A 16,254-nucleotide genomic window follows, 5' to 3' on the forward strand; every position below is an offset into this window, starting at 1 on the left:
GACTGGTCTATATGAACCCCAACCCACCTGTGGGTTACATGAATACCTCCTCTGTCTTGGGACAGCTTTCAGGTGTTGAGCACATTAAAACCACAAACATTTTTTTCAATTTAATGATCCTATTGTTTTAGGATTCAATTGGAGGAAGGCCCCGTTGTTAACCCCTGAAGAAGGTACAGGACACAGATGGCAGCATCTGATTCTAACATGTGGAAGAAGCAACTGTGCAAAGGATATGAGTGGACGGACACTTTGATGGCTATTCTTCTGATCCGGTTGAAAGGACTGAATAACCACAGGGCCCGAGTGGCGCTAAACCGGGAAATGGTCCTCCCTTTGTTCAGCACCATAAATGTCTAAAACAAAACACAACAGAAAGCGGACCTCCAGTGAGAAACACGCATCCTCACCCAACCATGGATTTGAACATAAGTGAGATCATCTCAGGCTCATGAGTGAGAAGTGCTCTGAAACCCATGAGTCAATGAGAGGCAAATGGAGGGGCAGACAGAGAGGATCAAGAACTAAAAGCCATGTCCTCACTCCCAGAAAGACCCCAGACCCCCGTGGCTGACTGTACATCAGATGGGCCCCTGAGGCGGCCCAGTGAATAGGAAACTGACCCAGGGCTGGTGAGATATATCATACAAGGGGGAGGATTCTGGCAGCAGGGAGGTGGAGTTCTGGTTGCATTTATTTCCTCTTCTGATTAGTGGAACATCCCTGGAATGGTCCTTCTGTTCTCTACCTCCTAGGTCTCCCCTTTCAAACCTTCTACTGGTTCACTCCTCTGAACATCTAGGGAGGATGTGGGTTCTTGGCAAGTGAGAGGAGAGAGAAAGGCATTCCAGTGCCTTCTTATTTTTCTCTACAAACCATATTTAAGATGGCTGGTTCCTGCCCTTCCCAGCTCCCAAACGCACACCCCTTTTTAAGCTGTGTAGAATGTCCGAGATAGTTCTAGTTTAAACTGGATGTTCTCAAACTTTAATTTTAGGGCCCTTTTATATTCTCAAAAATTACTGAGAACCTTACAAATATTTTGTTAATGTTTATACCTTTTTCTTACACTACGTGTGTGAACGTATATGTGTGTGTGTGTGTGTGTGTGGGTACGGGCTTCCCAGCTGGCACTAGTGGTAAAGAACCTGCCTGGCAATGCAGGAGACATAAGAGACATGCGTTTGATCCCTGGGTTGGGAAGATCCCCTGGAGGAGGGCATGTCAATCCACTCCAGTATTCTTGTCTGGAGAATCTCATGGACAGAGGAGCCTGGTAGGCTATGGTCCATAGGGTCACAAGAGTTGTATATGACTGAAGTGATTTAGCAAGCACGCATATGTCTGTATATATGCATGCATATAAGTGTATATATATATATATTTATATACAATATCAGAAATAAAAAAGGGCCTTTTAAAACACAAGAGTATATAAACATACATTCCTGTAGCTGTTAGACTGATGTGATCCTCTATTAATAGGCTCTACTTTCACTATTGTATATTCACAAGAGAATGTGAGTGGAAAAGACAAATGACATCTAAGGATCTTTAAGCCAAAGTTCTGAACTCCCAAACTCACTAGAAGGGTTTTGGGAACCCCAGGGGTTTTGAGACCCTACTTTGAGGACCACTGGTTTAAATCATCCTGATTTTGGTTCCCCTTCCTTATTCTACCCACTGCCCCACCTCCAGCCTGAAGATCTCTGCTCCCTACTTGCATAGAGATCCAACACCTCTAGAGATCTGAGGCTAGAACTCAACCAAGGGAATGGCCAACTTTATCTGAAAACTCCACAACAGTTGTCTTTAGAGGATCTGAATTTAATTAACCTCCACCATGAATACCATAGAGATTCAAAGAAAGCATTGAGGAGGTGAGTTAGAGGTATTTTTCACTAACTGAGTCCAGCTGACAGTCACAACACCCAGGGTGCAGGACGACTCCTGGACTGGGTGGGACAGAGGCTTCTTCTCCCAGAGCTGAGAATGGCCATTCCCACCAGTAGCCCTTACCCGGTGTGTGCTGTAGAAGGGGTCCAGATCCTCCAGCGGCTCCCCAATCAGCTCAGGCGGGAGCGTACCATAGAACTTGGGCAACTGGTTGCAGGCTTTCAAGTCTAGCTGGGGCCGAGGCTTCTCTTTCTGGTCCTTCCGCTTCCTGAACTTCTCTTTGGGTGTCTTTGTCTTTTGCTTAGCAGCAATTCTTTTTTCAATCTCCAGCAGGGACTCCGGGGTGAATCGTCGGAAGTTGGTAGTTTCCAGGGACGCAAAAGGGAATTCCATCTTCTCATTCTTCTTTAGGAAGAATATTCTTATGAGAGTGAACACAACCACAGAGAGGTAACAGCCTGCCTATTAGCTCACCCCTCCAACCCTGCTTGCTAGAACAGCTACCCTCCCCCCACCTCTCTAGTTCTTTCCTTAATTCACACTGAGCTCTCCTAGGATTCCACTACCCAGCAGTGTTCAGTCCACTCTAAGCCAGTACCTCAGAGTAGTCTCTGTGCTGTCCATGAGCTTCTAGCCACTGTTCGTTTATCATTTTTGTATCCCACCACCACCAGATCCAGCCATACTGCCCTCTCTCCCCATTTCTATGACCACTGAGTACAGGCACTTTGCTGCATTCATCAAAGACTTTGGTTTATGATCTACTTTATCTTGAGTCTTATCCTACGTCCTAATCACCACCTTTTATCTGCTGACAATTTTGATGCTTCTCCCCTTCTCTGAACTCCATTTGGACCTCCAGACTGCTTTCTCTTTTTGTCCATGACTGAACAGTTCTCTCCATATCCAGATAAGAATTCCATGAACAACCACTCCCCTGTCCCTATTCTAAATATCCAGCCTAGGTCAACTTAGATGACTCTAACTCAGGTTTCCGTGAATCAGGACTGTTGAGGAGTGATGAGGAACAGCAATGCCACTTAGGAATCATATGGTTTCTCAGGGCAACAGTTTCTCCTAGTCTGATATTTCAAATACTGTTTGTCTTTCCTGACTGCTTTCTCCTACTTCCCCTTCCAGTAAGACAATAACCACATTCCCTCCCTCATTAAGAACACAGAACTCCTTCAACTTCATACCCCCAAACCTCTGACTTACCTACCATCTGAACCCTTCTATCTTCCCTCCTGTCACAATCAGGAGAACATCACCTCTCATTCTGGCTAAGACCAGTCTTCCTTCTACTTTGGACCTTATTCCCTTACTACCTTATTTCTCTCTCCTGACTTGTTGGCTGGTTCCTTCCTATCAGCATTTGGAGATGCTCAAGCCTCTTTCAACTTTAAAACTTTTTACCTGGTACAGAGCCCATCCAATACTTCCCTCTTCTCTCCTCCCATTCTCTGCTGAGTTCTGCTCACTATCTCCAGTCATTCTTCAGTTTTAGAAGCTGTATGTCCACTACCTGACTAAAATGCCTCCTTGTAAGGACAGCAGAGACCTTCTTATAGCTATATTCAGGGAGAACTTCTCAGTTCTTATCTTGATGAGGCTATTGGCTATTTTGCCTACTTCCTCCTTCTTGAAACACAGTCTCTCCTCAGCTGTTGTGACACAGTCTCCTTTTCCACACTTTCTTCCATATGTGACTGTGACTCTAGAGGCTCTATGTTATGCTTTTAAAATTTTTGCATAGTGATAATAATAATGAGAATAGCATTTACAGAGATTCACTATATTTCAGATTCCGAACTAAGCAATTTGCATGCATTAACATATTAACCATCACTGTACCCTATGAGGTATTATCGCTAATATGTAAATGAGAAACCAGAGTGGCAAAGTTCACTTTTCCAGGACCACATTTCTAATAAGTGGCAGGACAGGCACTCAGTCCCAGGTCTGTTTGACACCACCTCCTGAGAGCGTCTCAACCATACTTATGGCTTCAGTTCTCGTCTGTAGGCAGATGACTCCTGAGTCTTTATCTCCAGCTCTTATTATGTCCATGGGGATCACTCTAATTTGGTATTTCTACTTGAATGTATACTGCTGCTGCTGCTGCTGCTAAGTCGGTTCAGTCATGTCTGACTCTGTGCAACCCCATAGACGGCAGCCCACTAGGCTCCTCTGTCCTTGGGATTCCCCAGGCAAGAATACTAAAGTGGGTTGCCATTTCCTTCTCCAACTGAATGTATACTGGACACCTCAAACTCAACATGACCCAAACTGAAATTATCATCTCTTCACCCCTTCTAGTATCTGCCTCTCCTCAAAGCTCTCTCCCTCTGTGAACGGTACCAATAGCCTGTTTCTGTGCCTGTCCACGGAGAAGGCAATGGCACCCCACTCTAGTACTCTTGCCTGGAGAATCCCATGGACGGAGGAGCCTGGTGGACTGCAGTCCATGTTGTCGCTAAGAGTCGGACACGACTGAGCGACTTCACTTTCACTTTTCACTTTCATGCATTGGAGAAGGAAATGGCAACCCACTCCAGTGTTCTTGCCTGGAGAATCCCAGGGATGGGGGAGCCTGGTGGGCTGCCACCTAGGTGGTTGCACAGAGTTGGACATGACTGAAATGACTTACCAGCAGCAGCAGTGCCTGTCCACAACTTAGCTATCATCATAATGTCCTTTCTATTTTATTCCCACATCCAATCAGACATCGAGTGCTATAAATTCCATCTGCCTAGTATCTTCTCTCCATTCTCTTTAGCCTGTCCATCATCAGATCAGATCAGATCAGTCGCTCAGTCGTGTCCGACTCTTTGAGACCCCATGAATCGCAGCACGCCAGGCCTCCCTGTCCATCACCAACTCCCAGAGTTCACTCAGACTCATGTCCATCGAGTCAGTGATGCCATCCAGCCATCTCATCCTCTGTCATCCCCTTCTCCTCCTGCCCCCAATCCCTCCCAGCATCAGAGTCTTTTCCAATGAGTCAACTCTTTGCATGAGGTGGCCAAAGTACTGAAGTTTCAGCTTTAGCATCATTCCTTCCAAAGAAATCCCAGGGCTGATCTCCTTCAGAATGGACTGGTTGGATCTCCTTGCAGTCCAAGGGACTCTCAAGAGTCTTCTCCAACACCACAGTTCAAAAGCATCAATTCTTCGGCACTCAGCCTTCTTCACAGTCCAACTCTCACATCCATAGATGACCACAGGAAAAACCATAGCCTTGACCTCTCCATCATACCTGTGGTTAAATCACTGTCATCCAATTCCTGACCTTCTATGTATCCCTTTTTCTTCCCCTTTAGTCCTTTTTCATCTATTTTCCAACTGTATCCAAATGATCTTTCTAAAATGAAAATCTGGCTATACTACATTCTTATTTAAACTCCTTCTAAAGCTCCCTACAACACTCAAGGTGATCCTCACTGTGTATTTACCTCTCCATCACTGTGGTTGACAAGCATACCATTTTTATTATTTTCCCCTTAAACCTAACACATTCTTTTTCATTTTATGACCTTTCCACGTTCTATTCCTTTTGCCTAAAATCACTCCTCCACCCCTCCTCCTTTGACTCTTGGGATAAATCCTCTATTTCTGATCCTATATGAAATCTGTGTTAGTTTTTCCATTTCATGCTGCCTAACTTGCTGCATTTTCTCTATAAACCTCTGATTCATAATTGCTATTTGCTTTTCTATTTCTCTCACTAAATTGTAAGCTCAGTGAGGGAATACATTTATCCTGTTCAGTATTGATTCTCCAGCCTGTAGCATAGTGTCTGGCATTTAGTAAATACTCAGTAGATATTTATTAAATTAATAGTGGGTTTGAGTTTTAGGAAAACAGGGAAGAGAAAGCACCAGGACTTGGACAGTAAGATCAGGATGGGTAGACTTTTACCATATCCCATGTTACTGGTGGCGGTGGTGGTGGGGGGGGTGGTGGTGGTGGTGGTGCGAGGGTTTTTCTGTTCATTAACAACTTAAGGCAGGCATTCCCAGAGTCCATCCTGATTTGGATTAAATTTGTTCTCCAAGGTGGAAGGAAAACAGTGAGGACTGAAAACTGGAGGGCTGTGAGGGCAAAGAGGTGTTGAACATTACAGAGATGCTACAGCCAGAAAGGGAGAAGAACAAGGATCTGTCAGTGTCATAGAAAAGCAGGAAGAGAAGTTTGAAGAACTGTTGAACCTTATTTTAGGGATGGGAATGGTTTTAATCATGGGGATTCGGGGGGAGCATGAATAAGTACAGTGGAGTAGAAAAGATGGGACTAGATTGCTTGATTTGCTGAGAGTAGTTGGGTATGGGTATAACTACAAGCATGATTAAACTAACTATGAGGTTACCCAAAGAGTAGGCCCATGATAATAAGCTGCTTCAGGTTCTGCTTCCATGACTTGGCTGCCTGGTAGAACAACAAGAATATTATCAGGATGTCACTAAAATAGAAAATATGGTCGGACATTTCATGGATAGATTGTGAATGTGACTAGGCTGGTGCTCCGAAGTAGTAACTAAGCCATTGACACATCTGAGTGAAACTGTATTGTGCATGGTGCTGAGAGTGTGTTTGGGCTCTTTGTTAGTGTCATGAGCAACCTAGCTAACTTTAGCACTGCAGATATTGCTGGGGTCTCCATACTAATGGGAACATGGAATTAAATGTCTCCTGTTTCAAGGGATGTGGCCAGACTAGTCAAGATTTAAAGTGGTCTCTAAAGTGTCAGCATTTTAGATAGTTGTGATACTGGTAAGTGTCTATCTGAGATGTCCATTGACCTGAAAAATTTAATTGTTAGGCATCTGATTGGAGTGACAAGGAAACAGGACATGCCAGTAAGGTATCCAGAGAAGAGATACAATTTGAAGTAGCGATGTCACTGGGAAAGTGCAATAAGCTGTTTGTGGTAATGAAAGTGAGACCACATTATGAATGCTCTTGCTCAATAGTCAGAGATTGAGCCTCAGATATCCGGGACATCAGAAAAAATATCAGAATCGTCTTTGAACTTGAATGGTCCTAAGTTGCTCCTGGTGCTAAAGGAATAGGGCTATGGGAATTCTTGCTGAGTATAATTTACCTCTGAATGATTCAGAGATAATAGCTAGGTGACCTGTTGTCCAGGGATGGAGAACAACAAAAACTACTTACAGTGTGGAGAAAATGGTGTGTACCATCTTTGGTGCTGAAAGAGCAAAGTAATGCCTAGTACGTCCTTGAGCTGTCCGTGGTGCTGAAAAAGAACTGTGGGGATGGGTGAGAGCTGAGTGAGAATGGTTTTCTATGAGGCTTGGTGAATAACTGCCCTGTTTATAGCGCTCAATGTGAGTGTGTCTGGCTATAGTGCTGAGAATAATCAAATTTCTGTGGGAGATAAAGTGGAAGAAAGGAGTAATTCAAGGAAGAAAGAAATCTGAAAGTTTTGGGGAAAGTGCCTAATAAGCATTTAATCAAAACATCTCTGCCCACTAGAACAGAGATCCAAATGAAGTCAAGAGGAGGAAAATATTCTTTCCTTATGAGCCTTCATTTTCCAACCCGAACCCATTGAAAATAAAATAAGGATGGGGGAAATATTTTTTTCAGTAAGGAAGAAATCAAGTTCCTCATCACATGATCTGGAGTATTATGGAACCAGAAACTCAGGGTGGTGGATTTGGTCAGTTCTAGAGATTCCAAGTTATAATTACTAAGAGAGAGAGAGAGAGAGAGAGAGAGAGAGAGAGAGAGAGAGAGAAGTAGTGCGGTTTTGTTAAAACAGCACTGGAATTGGAGAAAGGAAGTTTGAATTCTGACACTAACTAGGTTTTTTTGAATTGTTCTTACCCTCATTTCTACAATTTGTGAACTGAAGATGCTAACATCTGCCCTGCTAATCTGATGCCACTGTTGGGAGAATCGAATAATATATGTGAAAGCATTTTGTAAGCTAAGTGCTATGCAAATGTACAATGTAACTTTAATATTTCCCATTACACATGTGGTTTAATAGCCAGTAGCCACTTAGTCTATTTCAATTCTGCACCACTAGTTCTCTGCATACAATTTAAATAAACATTTGAGGTCATTTACAATTAAACACAGTATTAAAAACTCATAATGTTTCCACTTTATTTCTCCATCTGCCACCTTTAGTGAATGGATACTTTTGAATATGGTTCAGCTGCCCAAAATGAAAGTGTTTATTTACTGAGATAATATATATTACAATATAGTCAAGAATTTGAAGGGAATTCGTGCTGTGGATAAGAATTTTTATTAAAAACATATAGAATCTATTTTTCTCCTCAACAGAATTCCTATCCTATTCAACAGGTCCCTATCAGAGTATATCATTAACAGACCTTCAGAATTCTTGGGTGAGGGAGATTGGCAAGCACTGTGAGTTCTTATAGTTTTTAAAACATGCCCAGGCACATTTAAGTAAGCTAGAGATTTTGTGAGTGCTGGTGTCTTATGAATCTGGAATATGGCTTTGACTCATTCTGAGGGTGATCTTGTGAGGAAACTAAGGTTTTGTCTAGTTAAGGACAGATTAACTTTGCAGCAGAAAACATCAGGAATTGGCTTGATCAAGCACCTGGAAGAAGTATTTCTCCCTGACATGACTGATCTGTTTAGTTGCCTTCTGGATGCAACTGTTTGAGGAATAAGATGATGGTCCTTCGTATTTATTTTGCTTCTTGACTCTCTAGGGAATGAGAAGCAACACATCTGTGTTCCCTTGGCTATCGTCAAATATGAACATGGCCCTGTGCCTTCAAGGTTCAAGGGTTCTCTTGAAATTGCCATAGCCTGGAAGTGCTCAACTGAACTGCTGGCTTCAGGGTGAGCCTGGAAGATTTTGCTCTTTCTCATTCTGTCAAATACTCAAAAATTCTTCCTTTCTCAGTAACTGCTAACTGCTAAGGCTTAATGTGTATTTAGCCCTATAAGGTGTCAAGGATGATACAGTGGTACAGAGGAAAGACCACTGGGCCAAAAGTTAGAAGACTGGAGCCCCAGTCACAGGTCTATAATAAACCTTGTTCATTCTTGGGGTATTTTCTCTCTCTGGATTTCAGTTTTCTCCTCTGTACAATGAGGTAATTGGTCTAAGTGTACACTCAGACCTTCCCATTTAACAAAAAGTCATGTTTCTTGCTTTGGGTGCCTTTGAGTATTTTCAGGGAGAAAAGAATCCTAACAATTAGGAGATGATTGTAAAAAAAAAGGCGGGGCGCTAAATTATATGGTTCTGGCCATGGAGTTTTAAATCATAAAGACAAGCGCCTGAAGGTATTGAAAAAGAGCAGGACAAACCTAGATGAGAGAAGTTGGTGAAGGCTTACTGTTTTTAGAAATTTTATGACTGTATTATAATATGAATGTCACATATTCTAGCTGGGAGAGGTACAAGTGCACACTGGGCTAAGGGACCCTAAAGAATATGCAAATTCACACCCAAGCTGACAGCCCCCACTGGAGTATTTTCTCCCTTTGTCTGGCCTTGGTTGAACACCTCCTAAAAACAGTGGCACCTATATGAGGCCCCTTTCCATGAGGCAATTCTATGGCTGTTAATCTTCTTCTTAAACATTAATTATTTTAGAGTCAAATATGTTTCTCATGAACAATAATCCCCTTTTTTCTTTGCTGAGTTTCTAAAGAAAATATATGCAAATGCTGACAGGTAGAAATGGATTTTGGACAAGTTTCTACGGCAAGAGAACTGTGAATATTATGTAAATGCCAACCAATATAATGCAGCCCATTGGTTTATTCCAGGGAAGCAAAAGGTGTTCAGAAAATCCGGTGCTGCTGCGTGGCTCTTGACATTGAATGAATCCGTCTTTTGTCCACAAATCACATTCTGATTTGGTCCTCAAATTCTGCTTTCAAAAGTCAAATTCTGACATAAATGGCATGTCTCCTTTTAGGCCACTGCTTAAATGTCACTCCCTCGGGGAGGCCTTCTGTGATGTTGCCTTTCTAAATTAGATACCTTCAAGGTGATCTCTCAAAGAATCTTATTCTTTTCTGACATTTATCATAGCTTATAATTATATTTATTAATGTGTTTGTTTACTATCTGTCTGCCCTAGTCGACTCTAACTCCTGTGAGGACAGACACAAGTAACTCCTGTGAGGACAGACACAAATTTATTCCATCCATGGTTCTGTGCCCCCCAGTGCCTGGCACAGTATACAGCATGAAGTATTGTCACTGGACAAAAACAAGATCTCAGTGAATTGTCACTTTTAAAACCTATATCGCACATGGTTAGTATTTCAGATATTTCAAAATGCACTATGTTACTTCATCTAATACTTGATTTCTCTAAAATTTTTAACATATTTTTACTTCTCCTTCAATATAATGAAATATTTTCCATTGGTTAAGAAACCAATATGTAGAGAGGCAATGTGTAATGATTAAGTTCTTAAATTCTGGAGCCACACTATCTAGGTTTAAATCCCTAGTCTACAAATTACTAGCTGTGGGACATAGGGAAAGTTACTCAACTACTCTGTCCTCAGTTTTATCATCTACAAAGCTAGCTTAATAAAAACACTATGAGGTTATCATGAGAATTAAATACATGCTTAGAACAACACTTATCTACACTTGCTTAGAGCAATGACTAGAACATAGGAAGCATATATTAATTTTGCTGTTAAAATCAGTATTCCCCAAGGGAACATAATTATTAAGTAGCTGACCCAGAAGTGCTACCCAATCCATCTGATTTCATATCAAACTGTACAATCTCCCTGAAGGACAACTATCTCTAGTCGACAGGTGAAGACTCTGAGACTCAGGTGGATAACAGATCTTGCCCAAGTCCTCCAGCTAGAAAGAAGCAGTGTTGGGACAACAACCCAGATATCCACCAATCATGCTGTCAGTCTCCCCAGGAGACTCTCTCCTGCCCTCATACTGATGCTCACCAGAGCTAGGATTGGAATAGATGGAACAAGAGATGTGCAGCGTCTGGACGAGCACTGAACTAGCAGGCCAACCAGGACATTCTAAGCTGACCCCATTATTAACCCATTTCGATAGATAAGGCACTAAAGCCTTGAGGCTGACATAGCCAAGATCAGAGCTTATTGGAGACCTAAGTCATTATTCTTATCTGTTCTGCCCAGAAGGTGAAGAATAGAAGTATTAACACTGTTTCTTTCTGTTTTCTTTTTTTGTCCATACTGCATGACATGTAGGATCTTAGTTCCCTGACTGGAAATCAAACCCATGACCCCTGCATTAGAAGCATGGAGTTTTAACCACTGGACCTTCAGGGAAGTCTCAACATGGATTCTTTTGGGGGGTATTATTTTTGTTGATTTCTTTAAAATAGAGGGATAACAAGCATACAAAGGAAATAAGAGGCACTGATCTTAACTTTACAGTTTGATGCTTTTTTTTTTTTACCATATGTGAACACCTGTGTAACTAGCACCGAGACCAATATGGAGAACACTTCTGGGACCCCAGAAGACTCCCCATGTAACCACTACTCTGACTTCTGTCGCCAGTGTCAGCACTTTCCAGGTTTCTCTGATTCTTTGCTTATGTCTTTGCTGCTCCCTCCTTTCCCCCATGCTCGGTAACCGCCCCCTTCTCCATCTATCTAAAGCCCACCCACTATTCAAGGCCTTCCTCTTCAGGTAGCATCCGTAACTTGTCCTGCCTGTCAGCTCTGTGAGCCCTTCAAATAATAATAACACCATGACTCACTCTGTCTAAAGCAAGGTCAGACTTACACCTGCTGATGCATGCATGCTGGGCTTTGAATGCCTTGGCCCCTCCCTATAGAACATGAACAAAGTATCTCTACGAGGGCTCCCTTCTTGTCATCTCAAAGGTAATCAGTGCCACATGGCAGGGGGAATTCCTTGCCTACGGCAGGGAACCTGGGTCCCTGCTCTTCATGCCAGTAACCAGCTATGCAAACTTGACTAATGGGTGGGCTTTCAGAAGAAGTCACTAAAACTGAAATTCCAGGTCCCACTGGAGACCTGGAATTTTATCTATAAAATGAGGGTGCTGGACTAAATGATTCTAGGAATAGTAGCTAATAGGCTAGGCTAAGTCCTTTATACATTCTGCTGTTTAAATTTCACCATCATCTTGTGAAATAGGTACTATTATGTCCATTTCATAGTTGAGGAAACAAAAGAAAGCAGGGAGAGTTTGCCTGATGGAAATATTTTCCACTGTTAAGAAACCAATATGTAGAGAGGCAATGTGTAATGATTAAGTTCTTAAATTCTGGAGCCACACTATCTAGGTTTAAATCCCTAGTCTACAAATTACTAGCTGTGGGACATAGGGAAAGTTACTAGACTACTCTGTCCTCAGTTTTATCATATACAAAGCTAGCTTAATAAAAGCTAAATAAAATAAAAAGCTTAATAAAATAAAGCTGGGACACTACCCAAGGTCTGGCTCCATCAGCAGGCCTGTGCTCTTAGCCCCTGTACTCTCTACCCACCTGTGGTCACCGTGACCTCTTCTCACTCTTCTGATCCAGTTTGTGAAACATGACTCTTGTCCTCTCTGGAGCCCCAGGGGAAAGCATGACAATGAGTAGTAAGGAAAGAGGAGTGACCACGGGAGTCTAATGAGCAAGATGGACCACAGTGACATCTTCCCCAAGGACAAACAGTTCTAAGCTCCCAGAATTGATGCCAGCAGGCAAGGGAGACAACACATTTGGTTGAAGTGGGAGTGTGAGAGAGGATGCTTTTGTGTTTGAATCTTTTTCCCAATATGATCCAGAACCCCAAGCCATGATTTTCAACTCAGGAAGCACTTGCTGAACTGCCAGTGTGTACGAAGTTGTGACGGGGGAATGCAAATCAAGCAGGCTGAGATCCTGCCATTCAGAAACTGACACTCTGGTGGGATCTGTAGAAGGGACATGTGTCATACAAAGAAACATTAAGTGAAGTGGTGAGGCAGAAGCAGAGAAGGGAAGAGAGGGCATTATGCCTTGTGGGAGAATGAGGTCTATCCAAGACTTGGAAGGGCAGGTAAGATCTGGGCAGGAAGTGATTAGGCAGAAAGGGTGAGCCCAGTAATAAGGAATGTATCAGAAATGGCATAGAAATTGCAGAGAGGGAAGGGATATAGCATTTCTTTCATGGGTTCAGGAGGCATGGACTCTGAGCTCACAATATTAGTTTGTATGTGGGACCCAGGCTGGGTTTGTTCTGAGACAGAGGGGACCAATGGAATCCATGGGCTGATGCTCATGAAAAAGCTGAGGTCTCAGGAGTCTTTTTGATGTGATTGGGTTCTGACACAAAGGAATGCACACCCAGATCAATGATCACTGCTTTTTCTCCTCCTAGAAAAGTATTTCCTTGGCAATATTTATTTGTGAAAGACTTTTATCCACCATGTATCATTACAGGCTGTTCTCTTTTTCCATTTCCTTTTGATGACACTTTTCTTAAAACCATCCTTGCAAATACCCACTCTTAAATATATCTGGGGCAAAAAAAAAAAAAAATGCTGATGTTTCACATTAAATGCTTACTTATTGTTATTTTTATCACCATGATTTGATTGCTAAGTAAGTGGCTAGGGAACCCATAAATTATTTCTTAAGACCATTCTAAAATCCTCCTAACATTTGAAACCAACTTTCTGCCATTTCAAAACAAATTCTTCCATCAAACTAAAAGCAGTTCATTTCATGCTGTTATTTTCTCCTTCCTCCCACGCCGTGCGGCTGGAAAGCTCAACCTTTAGGCTGCTGTTACTCAAAATACATATGTGGGGTTGCTTCTACCTGCTTCATTTTGCAAGTCCAGGAAAGCCAACTCAAACTGCATTTTAAAATCACAGAAGAGTTTTCTTTTTCTGGCACTGACCCAACAGGCACTCTCAAAGAGCAAATCATGATCAAGAATCAAATGTACACAAAGTGCCCTTGAACTAAGAAGGGGGAAGAAAAGCCAAACAAAGCCAGAACCATAGAGACTTCTGAATGAGTCATTCTTGTGGATTGCAGATTTGGGACTAAAAACAAAGCAGAGGTAACTTTGGTTCGACCTGTTGTCAGCTTTCTGAGCATGTATAAATGCTCCCCAGAAGCTTGCAAAACACCCTTGATCATCTGTGTTTGTCTTTTTTCACCACCATTCTAAAATAAGAATTTCTCAACCATGTTGCCCATCACAGTATTCTCGACAGCACTGAAAAAAATTATAGATTCTTAGCAGTCACTCCTACACCAGATTAACTAGGCCTCGAGTGGGGCCCAGGAGTCTGCTTCTAAAAAGCTCTCCAGATAATTCTAATTTGTGACCAAGAGAGGAACCCACTACTTTTAACCTTACTTGTGTTTCTCTAACAGGAGTACTTGTTGCTTAAGTTTGAGGCAAAACTTATCTCTGAAGGAGTGTATCACCTCCTACCCACAGACCATGCATTCTCTGCTTTCTGTGTCCATTCTTATTTAAATTTTCATCAACACTACTAGGACATTTGGCCTCTGTTACCACAGCTTTGGTAAAATTTCTGAAATTACGCTTGCTAATAAAACATCTTTATATCAATGTGACTCTTTGAAGAGTGTAAACTCAACATTAATGAGGCATATAGAATTGATAGTTTGGGATTTGGCTATATTTTCCCCTGATCCTTCAGAGGAAGGGAAGCAGGAGAGTCTTTGATACAAACAGATCAATTGTAAAACTATTTTCTAAGAACTATGGGTGTTTGGGGACAGTCATGTATTCAACAGCCCATAAAACATGTTTCATTTTGGGATCATGGACAAAACCTGTAATTCTTCCAAATCACCCCAAACCTAAATCTTTACACCATTAGCCACAGACAGGCCCCCGAGTCCCACAGTCAAACCTTTGCTGCTCAATCTTGTTTGTCTTCTAGGTGGAGAGGTCACCTCTTCTATCCCAGATCGCTTCCACTGGAAACCATGAGTTCCTGAAACCTATGCTCAGCTTAACATCAAGCATGGCCAGAAGACACTCTGACTGATGTCTGTTCTGCCCGGAGGCTACAAGCAACTCTGGGAAAGGAGAAAAGTCCAGGACCCCCAGTTTTGCAAAGACTTACACTTGTATGTCCTCAGGGAGGTGGTTCAGTCCGTCTGCTGGGAATCTCACTGTCCTTTACCAGGAACTGCAAGGAATCCTCCTTTCTTGGGTGGCATTCCCATTTCCCATCACAAGATCCACCCTGGCTGCTGGTGCTCCAGAAAGTGCTCTCCTTGGATGGAAGCAGGGCGTGGGGAGGGGGCGGGGAAGCTTATGTGTGATTAGATGGTAAAGTAACAAATGTGATTTTAAATGATCTCATGGGAAATGCTGAAACCCGAGGAAGCCAAGAAGCTGCACTTTAGATCGCAGTGCCTCCGGCATCCACGATAGACGCCCAGCCTGGAGCAAGGCTGCCTTGAATAGTCAGACAGGCAACACCCCACCATTGACCACAAAGAGCAGGGCTGCACCCATTCACAGGGGTATTTACCTTCTGTTTCCAGGACAAACACTCACGTTTATTTCAATGTTTTTGTGCCCCTTCCCCACTAAAACTTTAACATTTTATTTTTCATACTTTGAAAACATTAAATTGAAGTAGTTTTCTTATTCAAGTATATTCAGTAATAGGCCAGATCTTGTGAAAGAACAGTTTGAAATGAAATTGCCAAAAAGGTCTGAGACCTCAGATTTTGTAAAAGAGCAGGAGAAAATAACCTGTCCATGTGGCCATGGGACCAAGAGTGAAGCTGAGGGGTCCCAGCCCCTCCGGACTGCTCTGAGGCTGCCTGGTTCACCCTGGGCTGCTGGGGTGGGAGTCATCCCTCAAGGCTAGTTTATATTGCAAAACTGGCTGGATGTTGTATTGCATTATAACTTCATTTATGTAAAATTTCCCAAATCAAACAAAAAGCGGCTTTTTCAGGTCAGGATTCAGTTCTGATGAAGTGCTGGTCTCTCCATGCAGGAACCAAAACTTTCAGTGGAACAGGCCAAGAAGGGCCAACATCTTGGCTCTAAGGCATACATCATAGAAAGATTGGAGGCTGGTGGGTTTGGGCATCACAACAGCTCTGTGGGTGTACGGAGGGAGGGTGGTGCTTCTTCGCCCTTGGCAACCTCCTCAGGATGCTTCTCCTGTGGTCCATCCAGACAGTGGCATCTGGACTGCCTAAAAAGATGAAGCTTCTAAAGTATTTATGGGTGGAATGACATGAGGCCTGGGATTTGCTGTAAAATAACCTAAGAGGAGGAGGGTGAAGATGAAACAAGACTGACCATGAATAGATAATGGTGGCATTGAGGTAAGTATTTATTACACTATTCTCTCCAGTT

At 42.6% G+C, this 16,254-nt stretch overlaps 1 protein-coding gene across 1 annotated transcript in view; it reads right to left on the reverse strand.

The window, feature by feature from the left end:
* SCN10A (sodium voltage-gated channel alpha subunit 10) overlaps positions 1–15,146 on the reverse strand; it is a 103,933-nt gene extending 88,787 nt beyond the window's left edge. Inside the window, exons 1-4 of the mRNA XM_055557093.1 lie at positions 14,996–15,146; positions 12,399–12,463; positions 2,020–2,317; positions 229–356 (exon numbers count right to left, since the gene is read on the reverse strand). Coding sequence (XP_055413068.1) covers positions 229–356; positions 2,020–2,289 — 398 coding nt within the window. The 5' untranslated portion in view covers positions 2,290–2,317; positions 12,399–12,463; positions 14,996–15,146. The remainder of the gene's footprint in view (positions 1–228; positions 357–2,019; positions 2,318–12,398; positions 12,464–14,995) is intronic.
* Positions 15,147–16,254: the final 1,108 nt, after the last annotated feature.

Source organism: Bubalus kerabau, chromosome 20, assembly GCF_029407905.1.
Source record: "Bubalus kerabau isolate K-KA32 ecotype Philippines breed swamp buffalo chromosome 20, PCC_UOA_SB_1v2, whole genome shotgun sequence".
Lineage (NCBI taxonomy): Eukaryota > Metazoa > Chordata > Mammalia > Artiodactyla > Bovidae > Bubalus > Bubalus kerabau.